Raw genomic sequence first — 14,559 nt, forward strand, 5'->3', positions numbered from 1 at the left:
CCAGAACAAAAGACAAAATTCAGCAAATGAATTATTGGATATTTGTGATTTGCCCATAACAAGTATATCTTCTAGACTATCTTCTTTTTTAAAAATGAGCACTTATTTTATATGATGCAGGTATTTGTGCTTCTACCAACCTGTAACTCACACTATATAGGGCAATAGGGCAACCTGCAAGGACAAGGAGTGGTTACCAGGTGCATGTAGTTGTACATTGCTGGAAGATATTTCCTGACTCTCTTTCAGCCTCTTTTCTCTCCATTAGTGGCCTTCAACAGAATTGTATACTTCAGCTCAAAATAATTACATGATTAAAATGCTTAAAACTGTTTCTGTTCATTTTGGAGTAAAATAGACACTTAGGCTTATGCATTTAAATATTCCTTGTGTTTTGTACAGGTTTAGTGTTAAACAGATGCAAAATATTTACAAGACGGGATTTTTAGATAATTTAAACAAAGTTGTGTGGAATGGTGTTTGCCATTAGAGTAAGTGGTCAGAAAAATTCTTGGCAGTGTTTAATGTGGCATTCCTCCTTTCTTATGCATATAATAAATATTTTATAATAAATAAAGCAAATGTCACAGGAATTTAGTAAAAGGCTGCTATGTTTTTTTCCCTTGGATCTGAACCTGTGATTGCAAATTGTGTAGAAGACACTCCATAGCAGATGTGGCTTTAGCTGTTGGGTGCTGAACCATGCTTGTGTTGTAGCCCATGCTGCCATACCTGGGCTGATGCTGGGGCTGAATACTGCTTGCTTGTATCCAAGTGAGCTGCAGCCAGTGCTGTAGAGAATTACAAAGGAGAGAAACTCTCTTTATAGAGCCCTTGAAATTGCTTATAAGTATCTGTACACTACTACACTATCTGTACACTGGCTCACTAAAATTCTTCCTTTATATGTCACTGTCTGTCACTGTCTTCCATTTGTAAACTTGTCCCTACAAACTGTTGGGAGCACCATTTCTATCTCACAGCCTGCAGCTATCTTTCCTTTGCATCAATGGCAAACATTCTAGAAGTCAAGGGTCAGTAAGTTTGTTTGTCAAATGCAAAAAGCTGTTTCCATTAGCTGGTGTAAATAAAAGATCTCCACAGAGAATGAAAGGAGGTGAGGCAAGAAGCCAGCTGAAGACCTGTTTCAATGAGTTTTCTAGAAATCCTGACAACAAACTGTTGGTTTGTTGCATTGCATCGTCTCTGCTCAGGATTTTCCAGGATATAGTGATTATTTGTCTGGCCTTGTATGGCTTCAAGAGCTATCCCAAATATCCCTTGTCTTAGTTTAAGCTATAATTTAATCTTAAATGTTACACTAATATCAGCTGGGCTAATTGCAGAAAGTTCCTTTCCTGCAAAGAAACAAATTTCACACTGCCAAAGGAACAAGTCCATACTCATTGAAGTATGGCACCGTGGTTGTTACCTGAGTGATCCACATTCTCAATGGAATTCTGTCTTTTAAATGAAAAACCTCCAAGACTGCACAGCCCATACAGGTGGGCATGGTGGACAGTTTCATCCAGACAGATGGCTGCACCCCTGCATGTTCAACCCTCTGTCTCTCCTGGATGCACATGAGCAAGGAATGAAGGAACAACTGATGAAAACAAAACCCTTTCCAGATTTTTGTACTTCGCAATGATTCACCCTTTCCAATACACCTATACACAGTTTTGACTCCAGTCAGTAAGTTCCATGGTTTTTCCCTTTTCAGAGCCCTGATTTAAAAAGCAGCAAGTGGTCTTGAGCCAGCTGAGTAATGTCAGCTTCCACGGGGGGATCCCTCTGCCACCCATGACCAGCTGGGGGGGTGAGGGGGGCTGTGTGGGTACTGGAGGGGCATGCTGAGGCTGTTTCTTCTGCCTTGCCAGGTACCATTTTCTCTTAGGGCAAGCTCAGGCATCCTTGTCAGGGAATACTGGCACAGTCACATTGTTCTACTAACTGCATCCACTACAATTCCCAAATGCCCACCATGTACAATGATGCCTTCCTTACACAGAACAGATCTTGCTGCAGATAACTGGAAGGATTTGGATTTCTGTGATGCTGAGACCCCTGACTCTAATAGTCTTTACCCAGGTTTACTTCCTAATCCCTTTGACCCAAATATCCAGACCTCTCCATGTGGTTGTTTTTGGTTTTTTTCTCTAGCTGTCATGCTTTGCTAGTGAGATGTACTTTCTCTCAGAAACAGCTGGTGTCCCATGTGAAAAGTGCATGTCTTTAACCAGTCAGTGTTCAAGTCAGTCCTTGATTCATAATCCAGAAAGGGCCTTTCAAAGCTGCACTTAGGCATTCCATTCCTCACTATACAACTGATGCTGTTCCACTGTGAACCACATCCTCGAGAATGCCACTTAGGAAGGAGAGAAGCAAAGCCAAAAGGGGATAATTCAAAAATCACTAGGTTGGAAGAGACCTTCAAGATCATCAAGTCCAACCCATGCCCTAACACCTCAATTAGACCATGGCACCAAGTGCCACGTCCAGTCTTTTTCTAAACACATCCAGGGATGGTGACTCCATCACCTCCCCAGGCAGACCACTCCGGTATTTTGTGACTCTTTCAGTGGAAAACTTTTTCCTAATATCCAGTGAAGCAGTGATGCTCAAGCAGGAGGGCCACCATTCAGAGTGACCAGTGATGCCTGGTGTGATGCAAAGCCAGGAGGCTGCCACAGACAGCAATCTACTAAAAATGTGGTATTACAGATTTGCCTTAACTCGAGCTTTCTGAAACCCTGTCATCTAGAGACTCCTTCTGTTTGGTATGCGCTTTGTTTTTAAAAGCCTCTCCCAGGCTGTAGCAGTCAAGTTCTAGGAGGAAATATTCCAGGAGTGGTGAAAGACAGCCTTCTGGAGATGCCCACAGCTCAGGACTCCCTTTGCTTGTCCCAGTGTGGTTTCCTGCTTCAGTTCTGGACTACACTCCCTACCTTGTGCATGGCTGCTCCAGTCTCAGCTTGCTCCCAGGCTTCCTTACAGAGTGCAGTTGTCACCTTACAATGAAACAAAACCCAGGTGTAGTTCTGCAGGAGGCTGCCCCAGCCCAGCATGGATGAGCAGCTGCCAGGTTTGGCTCCCTATGTCCCACAGAGCTCTCCACCACCATCCCACTGTAACATCACAGGATATGTAGCCTACAGTGTTCTTCTGTGAACACACATTCAGCTCATCAGCTAGTACTGTCTGCTCCTCATTTTGGATGCTGCAAATGATGAGAATAAACATATGTAACACACTGCCCCTGTTATTTGCCTTCCTTTGATTTGTGCTTTTGTTTATTTGGTCTGTTTGTTTCTTTGCTTTCCCCAAAAAGATGTTGTTTATTTTTCCCAGTATCTTCCCTCTCCCTTCATAGCAGGCAAAAACTTTTATGCCCCATTTACTTTTGGTTTGGTTTTGGTTTTGCTTAGTTTCCACAGCAGAGAACCCATTATTAATTGTTACAGAAATATCCTTCAGCAATGCAGCAAAAAGTAGATGGGGGATATGGGTTGGAGGGTTGTGGGAAGAACCCGACAAGTCAGACTGTGAAGTGCCTTGTAGGTCTAACAGTGCAAGGCTACCGAAGCAAAAACCCCGGCCACATACGGGGTGGAAGTTCAGAAAGAACAAATGATGTGAAGAAGGAAAGACAAGCAGGTATTGAAAGTTTTGTGTAGTGAGCCCTGTGCCTACACATAGTGCCACAAGGCGAGACAGAAGGCAGCACGAGTGTGCGTGTAACACGCGTGGGCCAGCTGACATTCCCCTGGGTGCCGAGGGGCAGGCTCGGAGCTCGTCGTCTCCTTGGGGAGATGTTTCTCGAAGGAGCCAGGTGCGCACACGCCAAGGATGCTGCGGGCACCGGCCGCCGGGGCGGGCGGGCCGGGGCGCCGGGCGGGCCGGGGCCGCGGGGGGCGGAGGGCCGGCTCTCGCCTCGGCGGGGCCGCCCCGCTGCAGTGTCCCGGCAGCCCGGGAGGAGGAGACGGCGGGGCGCGCAGGCAGCAGCGGGGCAGCCCCGCCGAGACGATCGCCGGGCGGGCGGCAGCTCCGCGCCCCGCCGCTCCCGCCGCCCGCGCCCCGCGCCCCGGCCCCATGGCGGGGCCCGCCGCCCCCTGGGCCGCCCTGCTGCTGCTGCTGGCCGCCCTGCTGGCCGCCGCCCTGCCAGGTACGGGGAGCTGCCGTCCCACGCGTGTCCTGCCTGGCGGCGTGGGGCGGGGAGGTGTCGCGGAGCGGGGGGCTCAGGGGCGACACGGGGCTTGGGGATGGATGCCCAGCGGCGCCGCTCCCTGCCCCGCCCGGCACGGGCGGCATCGCGGGCACAGCCCGGCCGAGCCGGCTGCCCCCCGTCCCGGCACAGGCACCTGCCGCTGTCCCCTGTGTATGCGGGTACCTCGGCCGGTGCCACCCGGGGCCGGAGGGACACCCGAGCGGGGAGGGGAGCTGCAAAGCGGGGCGAAACTCGGCACCGAGGGTCACCCGGCTCTCGGAGGGCGGCCGGGACCCTCCGGGGGTTAGCCCGCTGCGGCTCTGCTGCGTTTGGGGCAGCCCCGAGCGCAGGGCTGCAGCCCGCAAGGACGCTCGTGGCCAGACGTGAGCAGGTGGCACCGGAGGGTGACAGCCTGCCGCTTGCCTTCAGCCCGTGGATGCCTTTTCCCCCTGGAACCGCGTGCTGGTCCCATCGTCCTGTCTGGGCTTTGCTGAGGAGCCCCGCTGGTTAGCGGCACTGACACCGAGCAGCGCAGCGCTGCATCTCCCCGGGAAGCCGGAGAGATCCCGCTTTTCATCGCTGCCGCCGGAGTCCCGCGGATCGAGCCGTGTGTCAGCCGGGCGAGGCTGGCGCTGCTGTCGGAGTTCCCCGGGCCCGCAGGTTCAGGTTTAAGCTGCTCTGGAGGTGGCGTTGTGGGAGGCGATGGAAGGTCTGCCCTGTCCTTTCCCTTGTGGAAGCAGTGTACGATCACTGCAGCCCCCGCGGCAGTTTTTGCACAGCAGGCAATGCTGAACCGAATCTCCTCAGCTTGTGGCCACAAGGTCTGCGCTGGAATACGGCTAAAGACAGGGTGTAGACACACATACAGAGGCATTTCAGCGCCAGATTGTATCTGTTGGGGTTACAGTAGCCAGAGCAGAGGGACACTTGCCCCCAGGCTCCGGATGTGGTGGCTGTCCCACCCCAGAGTCGCAGAGGAGCCAGCCAAGGACGACAGCATCCTCCCAACCCTCCCTGCAGCCCGGGGCTGTGCGGCAGAGCCCGGGACTTCGTGTCACCCGTGGCTTCTGTGACTTTTAGTGTGCAGCTAAACAACCGGAAAGAAATTATCTGCTTAACCTGGAACTGTAGCTTCTCTGAAACTTGCTGTGCCCATCCAGGTTAGGCTTGGGATCACACTCCTGGAAACGATTTTATAATACTGCTTCCTTGTAGCAGTGCTAAATGAAGGGGGAACTTGCCCTCTGGCAAGTGAGAGGAGGGAGGAAGAGAGTAGGGGAATTTGTTTTCTGCTTTTTTTTTTCTTATTGTGAGAAATGTCATAGCCTGTGAGGAATAGTGTTAGTTAGCTGTTGAGTGCGTGAGGGCTCTTGCTTTCCTGACTGGGTAATGTTCTGATACTTCACTAAAACTTTTGCATGTAATATCCATATAGTCTTTGCTTGTTTGCAGCCTCACACCAATGTGCTGTAAAAATTAGGCCAATTTCTGAACAAACCCAAATGTGTTGGCATAGTGCTGCACAGAGCTCTGCGTGCTTCCCAGCTATGGAGCTCTGGAGCACACCAAAACCTGCTGGAGTGGGAATACTGCGCTGTTAACCCCAGAGTGCCTGGACAGGACTGGATGTGGGCTGCATGTGTGTTCCCTGTCATTGTTGGTGTGCTGGCTACACTGAGTGGACACCACTCTCCTTTTCAAGTCTAGAGAGTAGTTTATAAGCTACTAAACACAGGCTGTGTCCTGAGCAAGTGCAGTCTCAGGAACGAGGGCTGGTGGGTTCTGGAGTTCTTTCTCATGGGGTAAAAGTCATTGCTGAGCAGTTTTGCTGCATTTGGTCCTGCTTTCTCACACTCCAGCTGTGTTTGAAATGGTCCTGCTGACTACCTTTACTGCATGTGCTCTGTCTAGGGGACCTGTCCCTAACTCTGCACTTTGGAGCCTGTGTCTGAGTACCATGTCTGTGAGACAGGGAGGCTGCCTTGGCTTAGCAGACAGGCTCCAAGGAAGTGAAAGAACCCTTCAGTTTTTGTCTGGGAAAGATTTTTCCCCAGTAAGGGTCTGGCATTGGGCTGGTGCTGTCATTGACTGTGTTCTGTTTATCAAAATAGAAAGTCAGTGTGGGGCTGGTGCCCAGGATTGTTGTGGCAGTCCTCGGGCCAAGAAATTGTAAGAGAAGTTGTGCTGGAGCCAACTTAGGGGGCAGATCCTATTTGTGTATTGCCAGGAGAGATTTGTTGCTTGCTGCCAGATCCCATGTGTGGAAGATGGATACTGACTAAAGAAAACAGTAGTCACCCACCATCCCTATTAGCTTAGACAAACAGTATTCAAGAACCACCTGCAACCAGTGGGAGAAATTTGGGAGAAACATTCAGAGGCTATGCTGAGAGCAAGAGGCTTTCTGTCAGCAGCACTAACTCTCATTTTCCTTCCTTGTCTAGACTGTCTGACATAAACAGAGAAAGCAGAAGGGTCTCCAAGGGAATTTTCCACTTCATTTAGCTCTAAGGAATGTATCTTCTCGGTTATTTAGGACAGTGCTGTAATGGTCTTAACTGTATAGCTCTGTACCAGCCTCTGGGTGTGTCAGATGTATGAAAGCTCCTGTGCTGTCCAAGTCTGTGATTCCAGCTCTTCAGACAGCACATGGAGTGTTTTTGGCTGGACGTGTGGTTAAGAAGATACTTTCAGAAACTGATCTATACAGAAAGAAATTAGACGGGGGACTGAGTGAATGAGGCAGCAAAACAAAGGCATACCAGCAGGGGGAATGGGATCTTGTGTCTATGATCCAGTGTGCTGAGTGAGCATTCAATTGCCCAAAAATATAGCTCAGACACATTCAGTGATCATATTTCCCACGCAGGACACTGAAATGTGACTTCTAAGTTCTCAAGGTAACTTAGGTTGGGCTTTGTATCTGCTTCAGATTGCATGCAGCTGTCTGCAGGTGAGCTGTTGTCTTCACATGAAGGAAGCATAGCAGTATTTCCACCAGGCTCAGTTTCTGGTGCATGTCTAGGACCCATAGTTTTCTCTAGCTGGGATTTATGCAGCACATCTCTGTCTGTCACTGAGGAAGTCCTCAGGAGTGTGGCTAAGTTGGCATTGGGATGTGCTGGCACCAGGCATTAAGTCTCTTAAATTTATGCTGTTGCAGTTCAGGTACAATCAGGACTGGAGCCCCTTCATAACTAAAGACCTGTAGACTGAGCCTGGGTGTGTTGCCAAATAATGCAGAAAGCTGCAGCCAAATCAATGCTTTTTCATCCCTTAGTTTTGAAGTGTCAGGATCTACTTGACTTGTTTAACTTACCTGAATGTATCATGGGAACATTTACCTTTTGTTGTGCTTTCTGCTGGGAAAGAGGAGGGAGCATGGATGACAGGCATGTTTCCCACAGCCTGCTAACGCACTAAGCAGGAGAAGTGGTTACTTCTCCAGAGGAAATGGTGCGGACATTGATGTGCCTTCCTCTTGGGAAGCTCCATGCTGCTATTTTCTCCCCCAAACTGCAGGTGTACCACACTTTTGTGCAGCCCTGCAGACTCTGTACTGATCCTTCAGGCACTCCCTGTTGTCTTTTTCTATCCCTGAAATGGCTACGTGTCGTTTCTCTTTTACAGCTCCCTAAAGCAGCAACACTTTCACTGTATGTTTCACTGATTGGTTTTATTCCTTTGAATGCACATGAAATTTAATTCACGTGGAATTATGAGTGTTTTCATTATTCCTCAAGATGAGAAAGATGGCTTCATCTCTGCAGCCAGTGCCCTGCCCAGCTTGAGAAGGAGGGATGAGCTGCTGGGTTGTGAGGGAGTGAAATCTGGAGGAGTGCAGGTGATACTGAAGCTGGGGAGATCCTTTCCCTTTGTCTCGTGAGAAGCCCATGTGGGTTGAGAACTTGCATTTTGGCTATGTTTGCACTAACATCATAGCCCCTGAGGAGTGGTATGGCTTCCACTCAGGTCAGTAGAGGAGTGATGAGTGTCTTGAAGAAATGTGAGGTTGTCTGAAAGATCCTTTGCTGTGCATGACCCAATAGAAAGCCTTTGAACTCATGTTTGCATTTTCTTATATGTGTTTGCTGTACCACTGTTTATTCTGCTGCACTGTTGGCTGCAAAACCTACAGTCTGTGTTGAATGTTCACAAACTGACGTGCCAAAATAAGCACTGCCAAGATCAAGACAGTGGCTTAAATTGCACAAGATTTAAAGAAAACCAAGAACTGCTGAGATCTTCTGCTTTGCTGTCTGTTCTCTGAGTCTCGGGACACACGTTCCTTAACTTTCCTCCACACCCTGGAAGCCTAGGGATTTAGAGGGGTGGTGTCCTGCATCTCCACTGCTTGCCTCTTACCAAAGAGGCATTTAGACTGGGGGGATTTTGCACAGCCCTTGTACCTGGCTAGATTGACTCTGGACCCTCTGATCCCAGCTCTCATATTTATTCTTACTTGAGGCACCAGCAGCTTTTGCTGGCAGCACCTCCAGTAGTTGAATTCAACCAGTAGTTGAATTCATTTCCTTCGGGGGATGTACGAGCACCTGGAAAGTGTCTGTTTTCCCTGGTTCCTCTTTAAACTTTAGACAAGCTTGTAAAGAAAAATAATGTTTTCCGTAGCATGGTTGAGTGCTTAACTGCTATACCAATAGCAGAGTTAACAAGAGTGACATCAAACAGCGTTTACAGTGTCCCCCTTCATCACATGGTCTTGATTTGCTTGGGGAGATGAGAGCTTGTGCTGACAGCTCATGTGCTTCTGGTCCCTGGCAAGACCTGTGTAGGCTGCTGAGCTCCCTCTGCCTCCTCTCTGCTGGATGGGACCCCTCTCTTCAGACCTCTTGTCCCACGTCCACCCCTTCTAAAGCGCATGGCTGATGGGTCACATAGCTCTGGAAATGGTAAATTCTCTTCCCCAGTTCCCTGGAACTGCTGTCTGGGATGTCATATAAGGTCTTTTCTCCTACTCAGAGTTTCTGCAGATGTGTGTTTAAACTTCAGCATGTTTTGTACTGTTCACAGCACTTTGAGGATGGTTAAAATCTCTCTGGGTTAAATTGTACCTTTCTCAAGCAGCAGTCACTGTACCTCACTCTCATTGAACTTGTAACCTCTGTCCCACTGTTAGCTCTTCATAAATGATATCTGTGCAGTGGGACACAGCAACTTTTCCCCTGTGCCAGGTTGGGTTGTGTACCCTGACTCTGACACATCTCTGCGCTGTGGTGAGGGCTGAGCACTCTTCAGTGCCCCTGAAATCAGCCTGCATGTGTCTCCATTTTGGCATAGGTGCTTGCATTTGGCAGGTTTGTATTTGAAGCAAATCATCTTATGGTGTGGAGAAACAAGGAAAAGTGGAAGAAAGACCCAAGACATATAGAAATTGTGTGCTCTAAACAGAGGGCTTTTCCTAAACAAAGAGAAATTGTTAGTTACATCAAATGTAATACTGAAATCCAGTGGTAAGGAAGGCAGTCCAAGATTCTCCTCATCCTGGAAGAACACATAAAATGTACATCCAAATTTAACTATGTACACATTAAAAAGTGGTCTGGAGAAGTGTGCATTTTAAATCACCTCTCTTCAGTGAGTAACTGAGTCATCAAATCAGTTCTTCATTAAACAGAGTAAATTACTCTTTGAGGACTGTGGAGTGTGTTCATATTTCACAGTTCCAGTGCAGCTATTCCACTATTACATAGTTATTAAGTTCCTCTTGGGCATCCTGCAATGGTCCTGGTTCCAGCAAATCTTTCCAACTGTTGTATTCTTTCTGCACTAAACTGATTATTTTTCCATTGGAGGAGTTAGTTGTTCTTAATATATATGTTTCTTGTAAAATAAGAGGCCACTCTTCAAATGGTTATTTGTCATGTTTACTGTAGAGTTGACTGCAATATTTTGGCTGAAACTTCTTTTTGGGAAAAAGTGCAGGACTACTGAAGCTGGGAATGTTGCTGTTTCCTTGTCTCTAAAAAACAAGACAGAAATAAGAGAAATTGAATAGTCAATGTAATTTGTTTTGGTATTCTGTTGTGAAGTGCTTAATCCCTTCTTTCAGAGTGGTGTCCTTGGAAGAGTGTACAGAAGGGTTTAGCTGGTATCGGGGAAAAACTACCGAGTGTGCCTTAAAATTCCCGCAATGGAAAGCAGCAGATGTAACTGGCAAAACATGCTGCCGTGGCTGGAAGCTTGTGGTACCCAGAGAGTACTGTGCTGCTGAGGGAGGGCAGTGTGGGAACAGCACCCAGTTCTCAACCCTAGCACCCATTCTGCAGCCTGAGAAGTAGCCAGGCTTCATGTTTTCAGCCTCAGGAAGACAGCATTTAATTTTGTCTTTGCTGCCAAGATCTTGGGGCAGGTCTGAGAGCTCTGCAGGACACTAGGATAGATGGAGAGCTGGGTTTAGATGCTGTAACTCCTGCTGGGTACTGTCTTGCTTCATGTGACAGCCCCATGGAAGTACCTAACAGCATCAGAATCTGCCCCTGCATGAGTAACCGAGCTGCACTTTCACATAGTCTGCATGTCTTTCCCTTTCATCACCTTTTGAAGCCGTGCCAAGGTCGGTGACATAATTGTGTGGTCTTTAGCACGGATGCATTGCAGATGGCCCTCAGCTCCTGTGCCAAGAGGCTGCAGCAGTGAGGGCATGCTGCACTTTGCAGGAGTGGGTACTGTGGGTTGTGGGTTTGCAGACTTGCATTAGCTGAGCTTCATGTCAGCCTCTGTCCCAGCTGTGCCATTGGGTTGATGTTTCTGGTCTCCCACAGCAGAGGTGCTATTAACAATTTAAAACCAAATGGCACTGATGGAAATGCTCCATTTGACCTTGCTGGTCCAAGGCTTCCAACTGGTTTCAGGTTGCATGTATTTTTAATATATGTATTTGGTAAGTGTTTGTGTTACTGGGGAGGTGGGTTGGTTCAAAAGTCTAAGACAAACTTTAAAAGTGACATCTCACCTTTCCCAAGCTCCACTGGCCCTGTTTTAAAAACAAGGTGAATGCTTTTTCCATGCTGCAGTGCTGAAGAACTGCCCAAACTAAGACCCTACTCTCCTCTACTTGAAATTTTCCAAACAAGAAGTAATGACTGATGTCTTGTGAATTGCCCAGTTGCTCAAAGCTAAATGTATGCAGAAGCAAAATTTCTGTCTTTACAAATAAACAAAACCATAAGAAAATCAAATTACCCAGAAAAGATCTTCTATGATAGCAACAGTATTGAAAACCTAGAAAGTCTAAACCTTAAGCAGCAATATTAGCAGGCCAAATTTCCATGTTAGATGTGTACAGTGATGTATTATTTTGTTTGCAATGTGGTGATTGTTCTGCCAGAGCACTGAGTTCTTTTTCTTCACTCTTAATGGCTACTGTAAGTCAAGCCAGTCCTCCAAGAGCCTGACTACATGCTTAAATGGGAGTCAGGGGACTGAATTCCCAGTGGGTACTGTACATATTTTCATGAAAACCCTTCCCAGTCAGGTCAGAGCTGCTGGGTTTCAGTTGCTGAGCATAAATTTATTGCCACAAGATATCTCTGACCATATGTGCTCCACGTTTGTCCTCCCAACAAGTCAGCCCCCAGTGCAGGATGTGTCATGCCCCTTGGAAGTACTGATTGCTGAGGGCCAGACACCTTTGCAAACACACTTTCTTTCTTTCCTCTGCAAAAACAGCTGTTTAAATTACCCTCAGGGAGGGATGATGAATGGTATGAGACATTGTAGGATTCTGGTTGTGTTTGGTATCACATCATGCAGGTCGAGCTGGAAACCTGCAGCTGATGATGTCATGTGGGAATGGGAATGAGTGTGAAACCTTGGAGGGATGGAAACAGATTTCAAACCACCACTTAAGTGAAATTAAATGAGAAATGGCTTTGAACTGGCTTAAGTCTTTCCTTGTGGTGGTGACAAGCCAGCTGTCCCATGTTATGCTAGCACAGGGTAGTCACAGCTGTGCCTGCACAGCAGCACAGTGGGAATGTGTCTGGGAGAGGATGGTGTCCACATTCCCACTGGGAGTGGAGGCAAGGAACCACCCATGTATGTGTCAACAGAGGGAAGGGAGAAGGAAATACAAGAAAAAACAAGACTTCTTTTCTAACACCAGCAGGGGAGAGGAAGGATTCAGCCCAGTGGAGAGAGCTGAAGTGAGAGCTCAAATTACCTCAGGGTCTGGTGGGTGTAAGCATCAGAGAATTTGATGAGTTAGTATGGACGTTTCTGAAAGAAGGTGGTGTGCTTGAAGACAGGGGTAATTATTTTTAGCACATGCCTACCATTCTACCTGTTGCCTTCCTTTGGCAGAAGCAAGAGTTTTCTTAGGACTGGACCCTTACAGAACAAGCTGCTAGTAATTGTAGTAAGGGTGGCAGAAGTGGACCAGATGAATCCAAGCATAAGAACCTCATAAAATGAGACATAGAGTTTGCAAGATTTTTGGCAATATGAAATGAACCATTTGGCTTTTTCAGCAGTTGGACCTTTTTATATATTTAGCAAATATATTTTTTTCTCTGCTTGTGCTGTATAAATATATTTTTTAAACCTCCAAATGTTATTATTCTTGCAAGTAGTCCCTATAAAAACCGAGAAGGCAAATAGTGAAACTTCAAAATGCCTGTAGGAGCTTTTGAGTAATTTGGGGCACCTTTGTATGGAAGGAAATCACTATGTTTCAGGAAGCTTTGCAGTTTCAGAAAAATGTTTGTGCTACTGAATGGAAGCAGATGGCCAACCCACAAAACGGTAGCAAGTTGCTTAAGCTACTTGTAAAACAGTGCAAATATCCTTGCCTTGCTCTTAGCAGCCAGCCTTGGTTTGAGGGATCCAAGCTTGGACCTGCTGTTGCTACAGGGCTGTTTCCCCAGCACTGACCACACAGAACATCCAGATTCAGGCTGCTCATAGCTCTGCTGGGTAACCTGTCCTTGCCATGCAGATCTGGTCAAAGCCCTGTGACAGTAGAGGATACCACTGCCACAGAAGTAAGGGTTGGTTTTCATCGGAAGCTCGGGTTTGAAAACAGGGTGGAATATTGTTCATCCCCTGTAAGTCTTGGACCTCAACGTTGGAGACCAAACCAATGTAGATATGTGTATTTTCAGTTCTAGATATCCCTGGGCTAACCCAAGGAAGATGGCATAAATTCTCTTTTACAAACCTGCAGAGCTGTGGCTGCATCTTTTTCATATCTTCAGATGCTTTTCAAGGTTATTAATTGGGTAAAATCTTTGCCAACTGTCCCAGTACTTGACAAATCATGATGGGGCAAATCCAAGAGGCTGCTGTCAGGTGTCTCAGTTGTGTCTGCTCAGATATGATAGAACTGTTTTTAACGTGTGAAACAGCCCAGGGATTTGCATGAAGACATTGTTTTGAATATGACTGCAGAAAGTTGCTCTTTGGAAAAGAAATGAAGTAATAAAGTAATTTACCAGTAATGAAGATCTGTGCCTATCTGAGCCCAACCTAATACAGAGCTCTTAAGAATAGTGGTCATAGTACTCTGTCCATTTCCCTGGCATGCACTTTATCTAGGATCTATGAGTTTTGCACTATGGGAACCTTGGAGGGTGTGCCACCAGCTTCCCTTTCAGGGTGCAAAGCTGTATGTGTACTTTTTGAGAGAACTTTTGCAATAAATAATGTGGAATAAAGTTAGTTAGACAAATCAGAGCGGGTATTACAGCAAGAAAGGAATCGTGACCATTTCATATTACAGATATATAAATAATATTTTAGAGGTTTTTATTTGCATTTTCCATTAAGAGGAAGCAGAAAAGGCTATATTATTTTAAGATTAATATTTTCCAGTCTCTGTAAAGAAACAATCTCTGAGAGCTGCTAATGAAAGAGCAGAGACTAATGTTGAGCCTGAGTTTTGTTCTTAGCAAAGCTGCACCTTGGGAAACAAACTTTTCTGATTTATAAAAGGCTTTGAAATATGAAATAAAAACGGAGAGTTTAAACTTTATTTTCCTTCAATCCACGATGAAGCTTGAATTCCTACTCTCTGACTTTGTGAGTCTGAGGCATTTTTGGCAGTTTCGAATGGAAAGTTGAACATGCACTTCAGCTAGAGATGGAATGGAAAGACTTTACATAAACATATGAATCTCCAGAAGATTAAAAAATCTGTGCTATTTCACTGGGTAAGGCAGCAAATTTTTCTATATTGAGATGGTTTTGGAGAGAGGTGTAAACCAACCGCCCCAAATGTAAGTAGGATTCTTGAGGACGATTTGGTGAAGTCTGTGATATGCATAAAGGATTGAACTAAAAGCAGAGCCACAGCATCCTGATAGCCAATGCTTTGGATTCAAACCCAATCTTCA

At 46.7% G+C, this 14,559-nt stretch overlaps 1 protein-coding gene across 1 annotated transcript in view; it reads left to right on the top strand.

Annotated features, from left to right (window-relative positions):
• The first annotated feature begins 4,092 nt into the window (after nucleotides 1-4,092).
• FNDC1 (fibronectin type III domain containing 1) overlaps nucleotides 4,093-14,559 on the top strand; it is a 61,536-nt gene continuing 51,069 nt past the window's right edge. The window contains exon 1 of the mRNA XM_033054437.2: nucleotides 4,093-4,165. Within this exon, the coding sequence (XP_032910328.1) occupies nucleotides 4,093-4,165 (73 nt within the window). The remainder of the gene's footprint in view (nucleotides 4,166-14,559) is intronic.

This window comes from Catharus ustulatus, chromosome 3 (assembly GCF_009819885.2).
Source record: "Catharus ustulatus isolate bCatUst1 chromosome 3, bCatUst1.pri.v2, whole genome shotgun sequence".
Taxonomy (NCBI): Eukaryota; Metazoa; Chordata; class Aves; order Passeriformes; family Turdidae; genus Catharus; species Catharus ustulatus.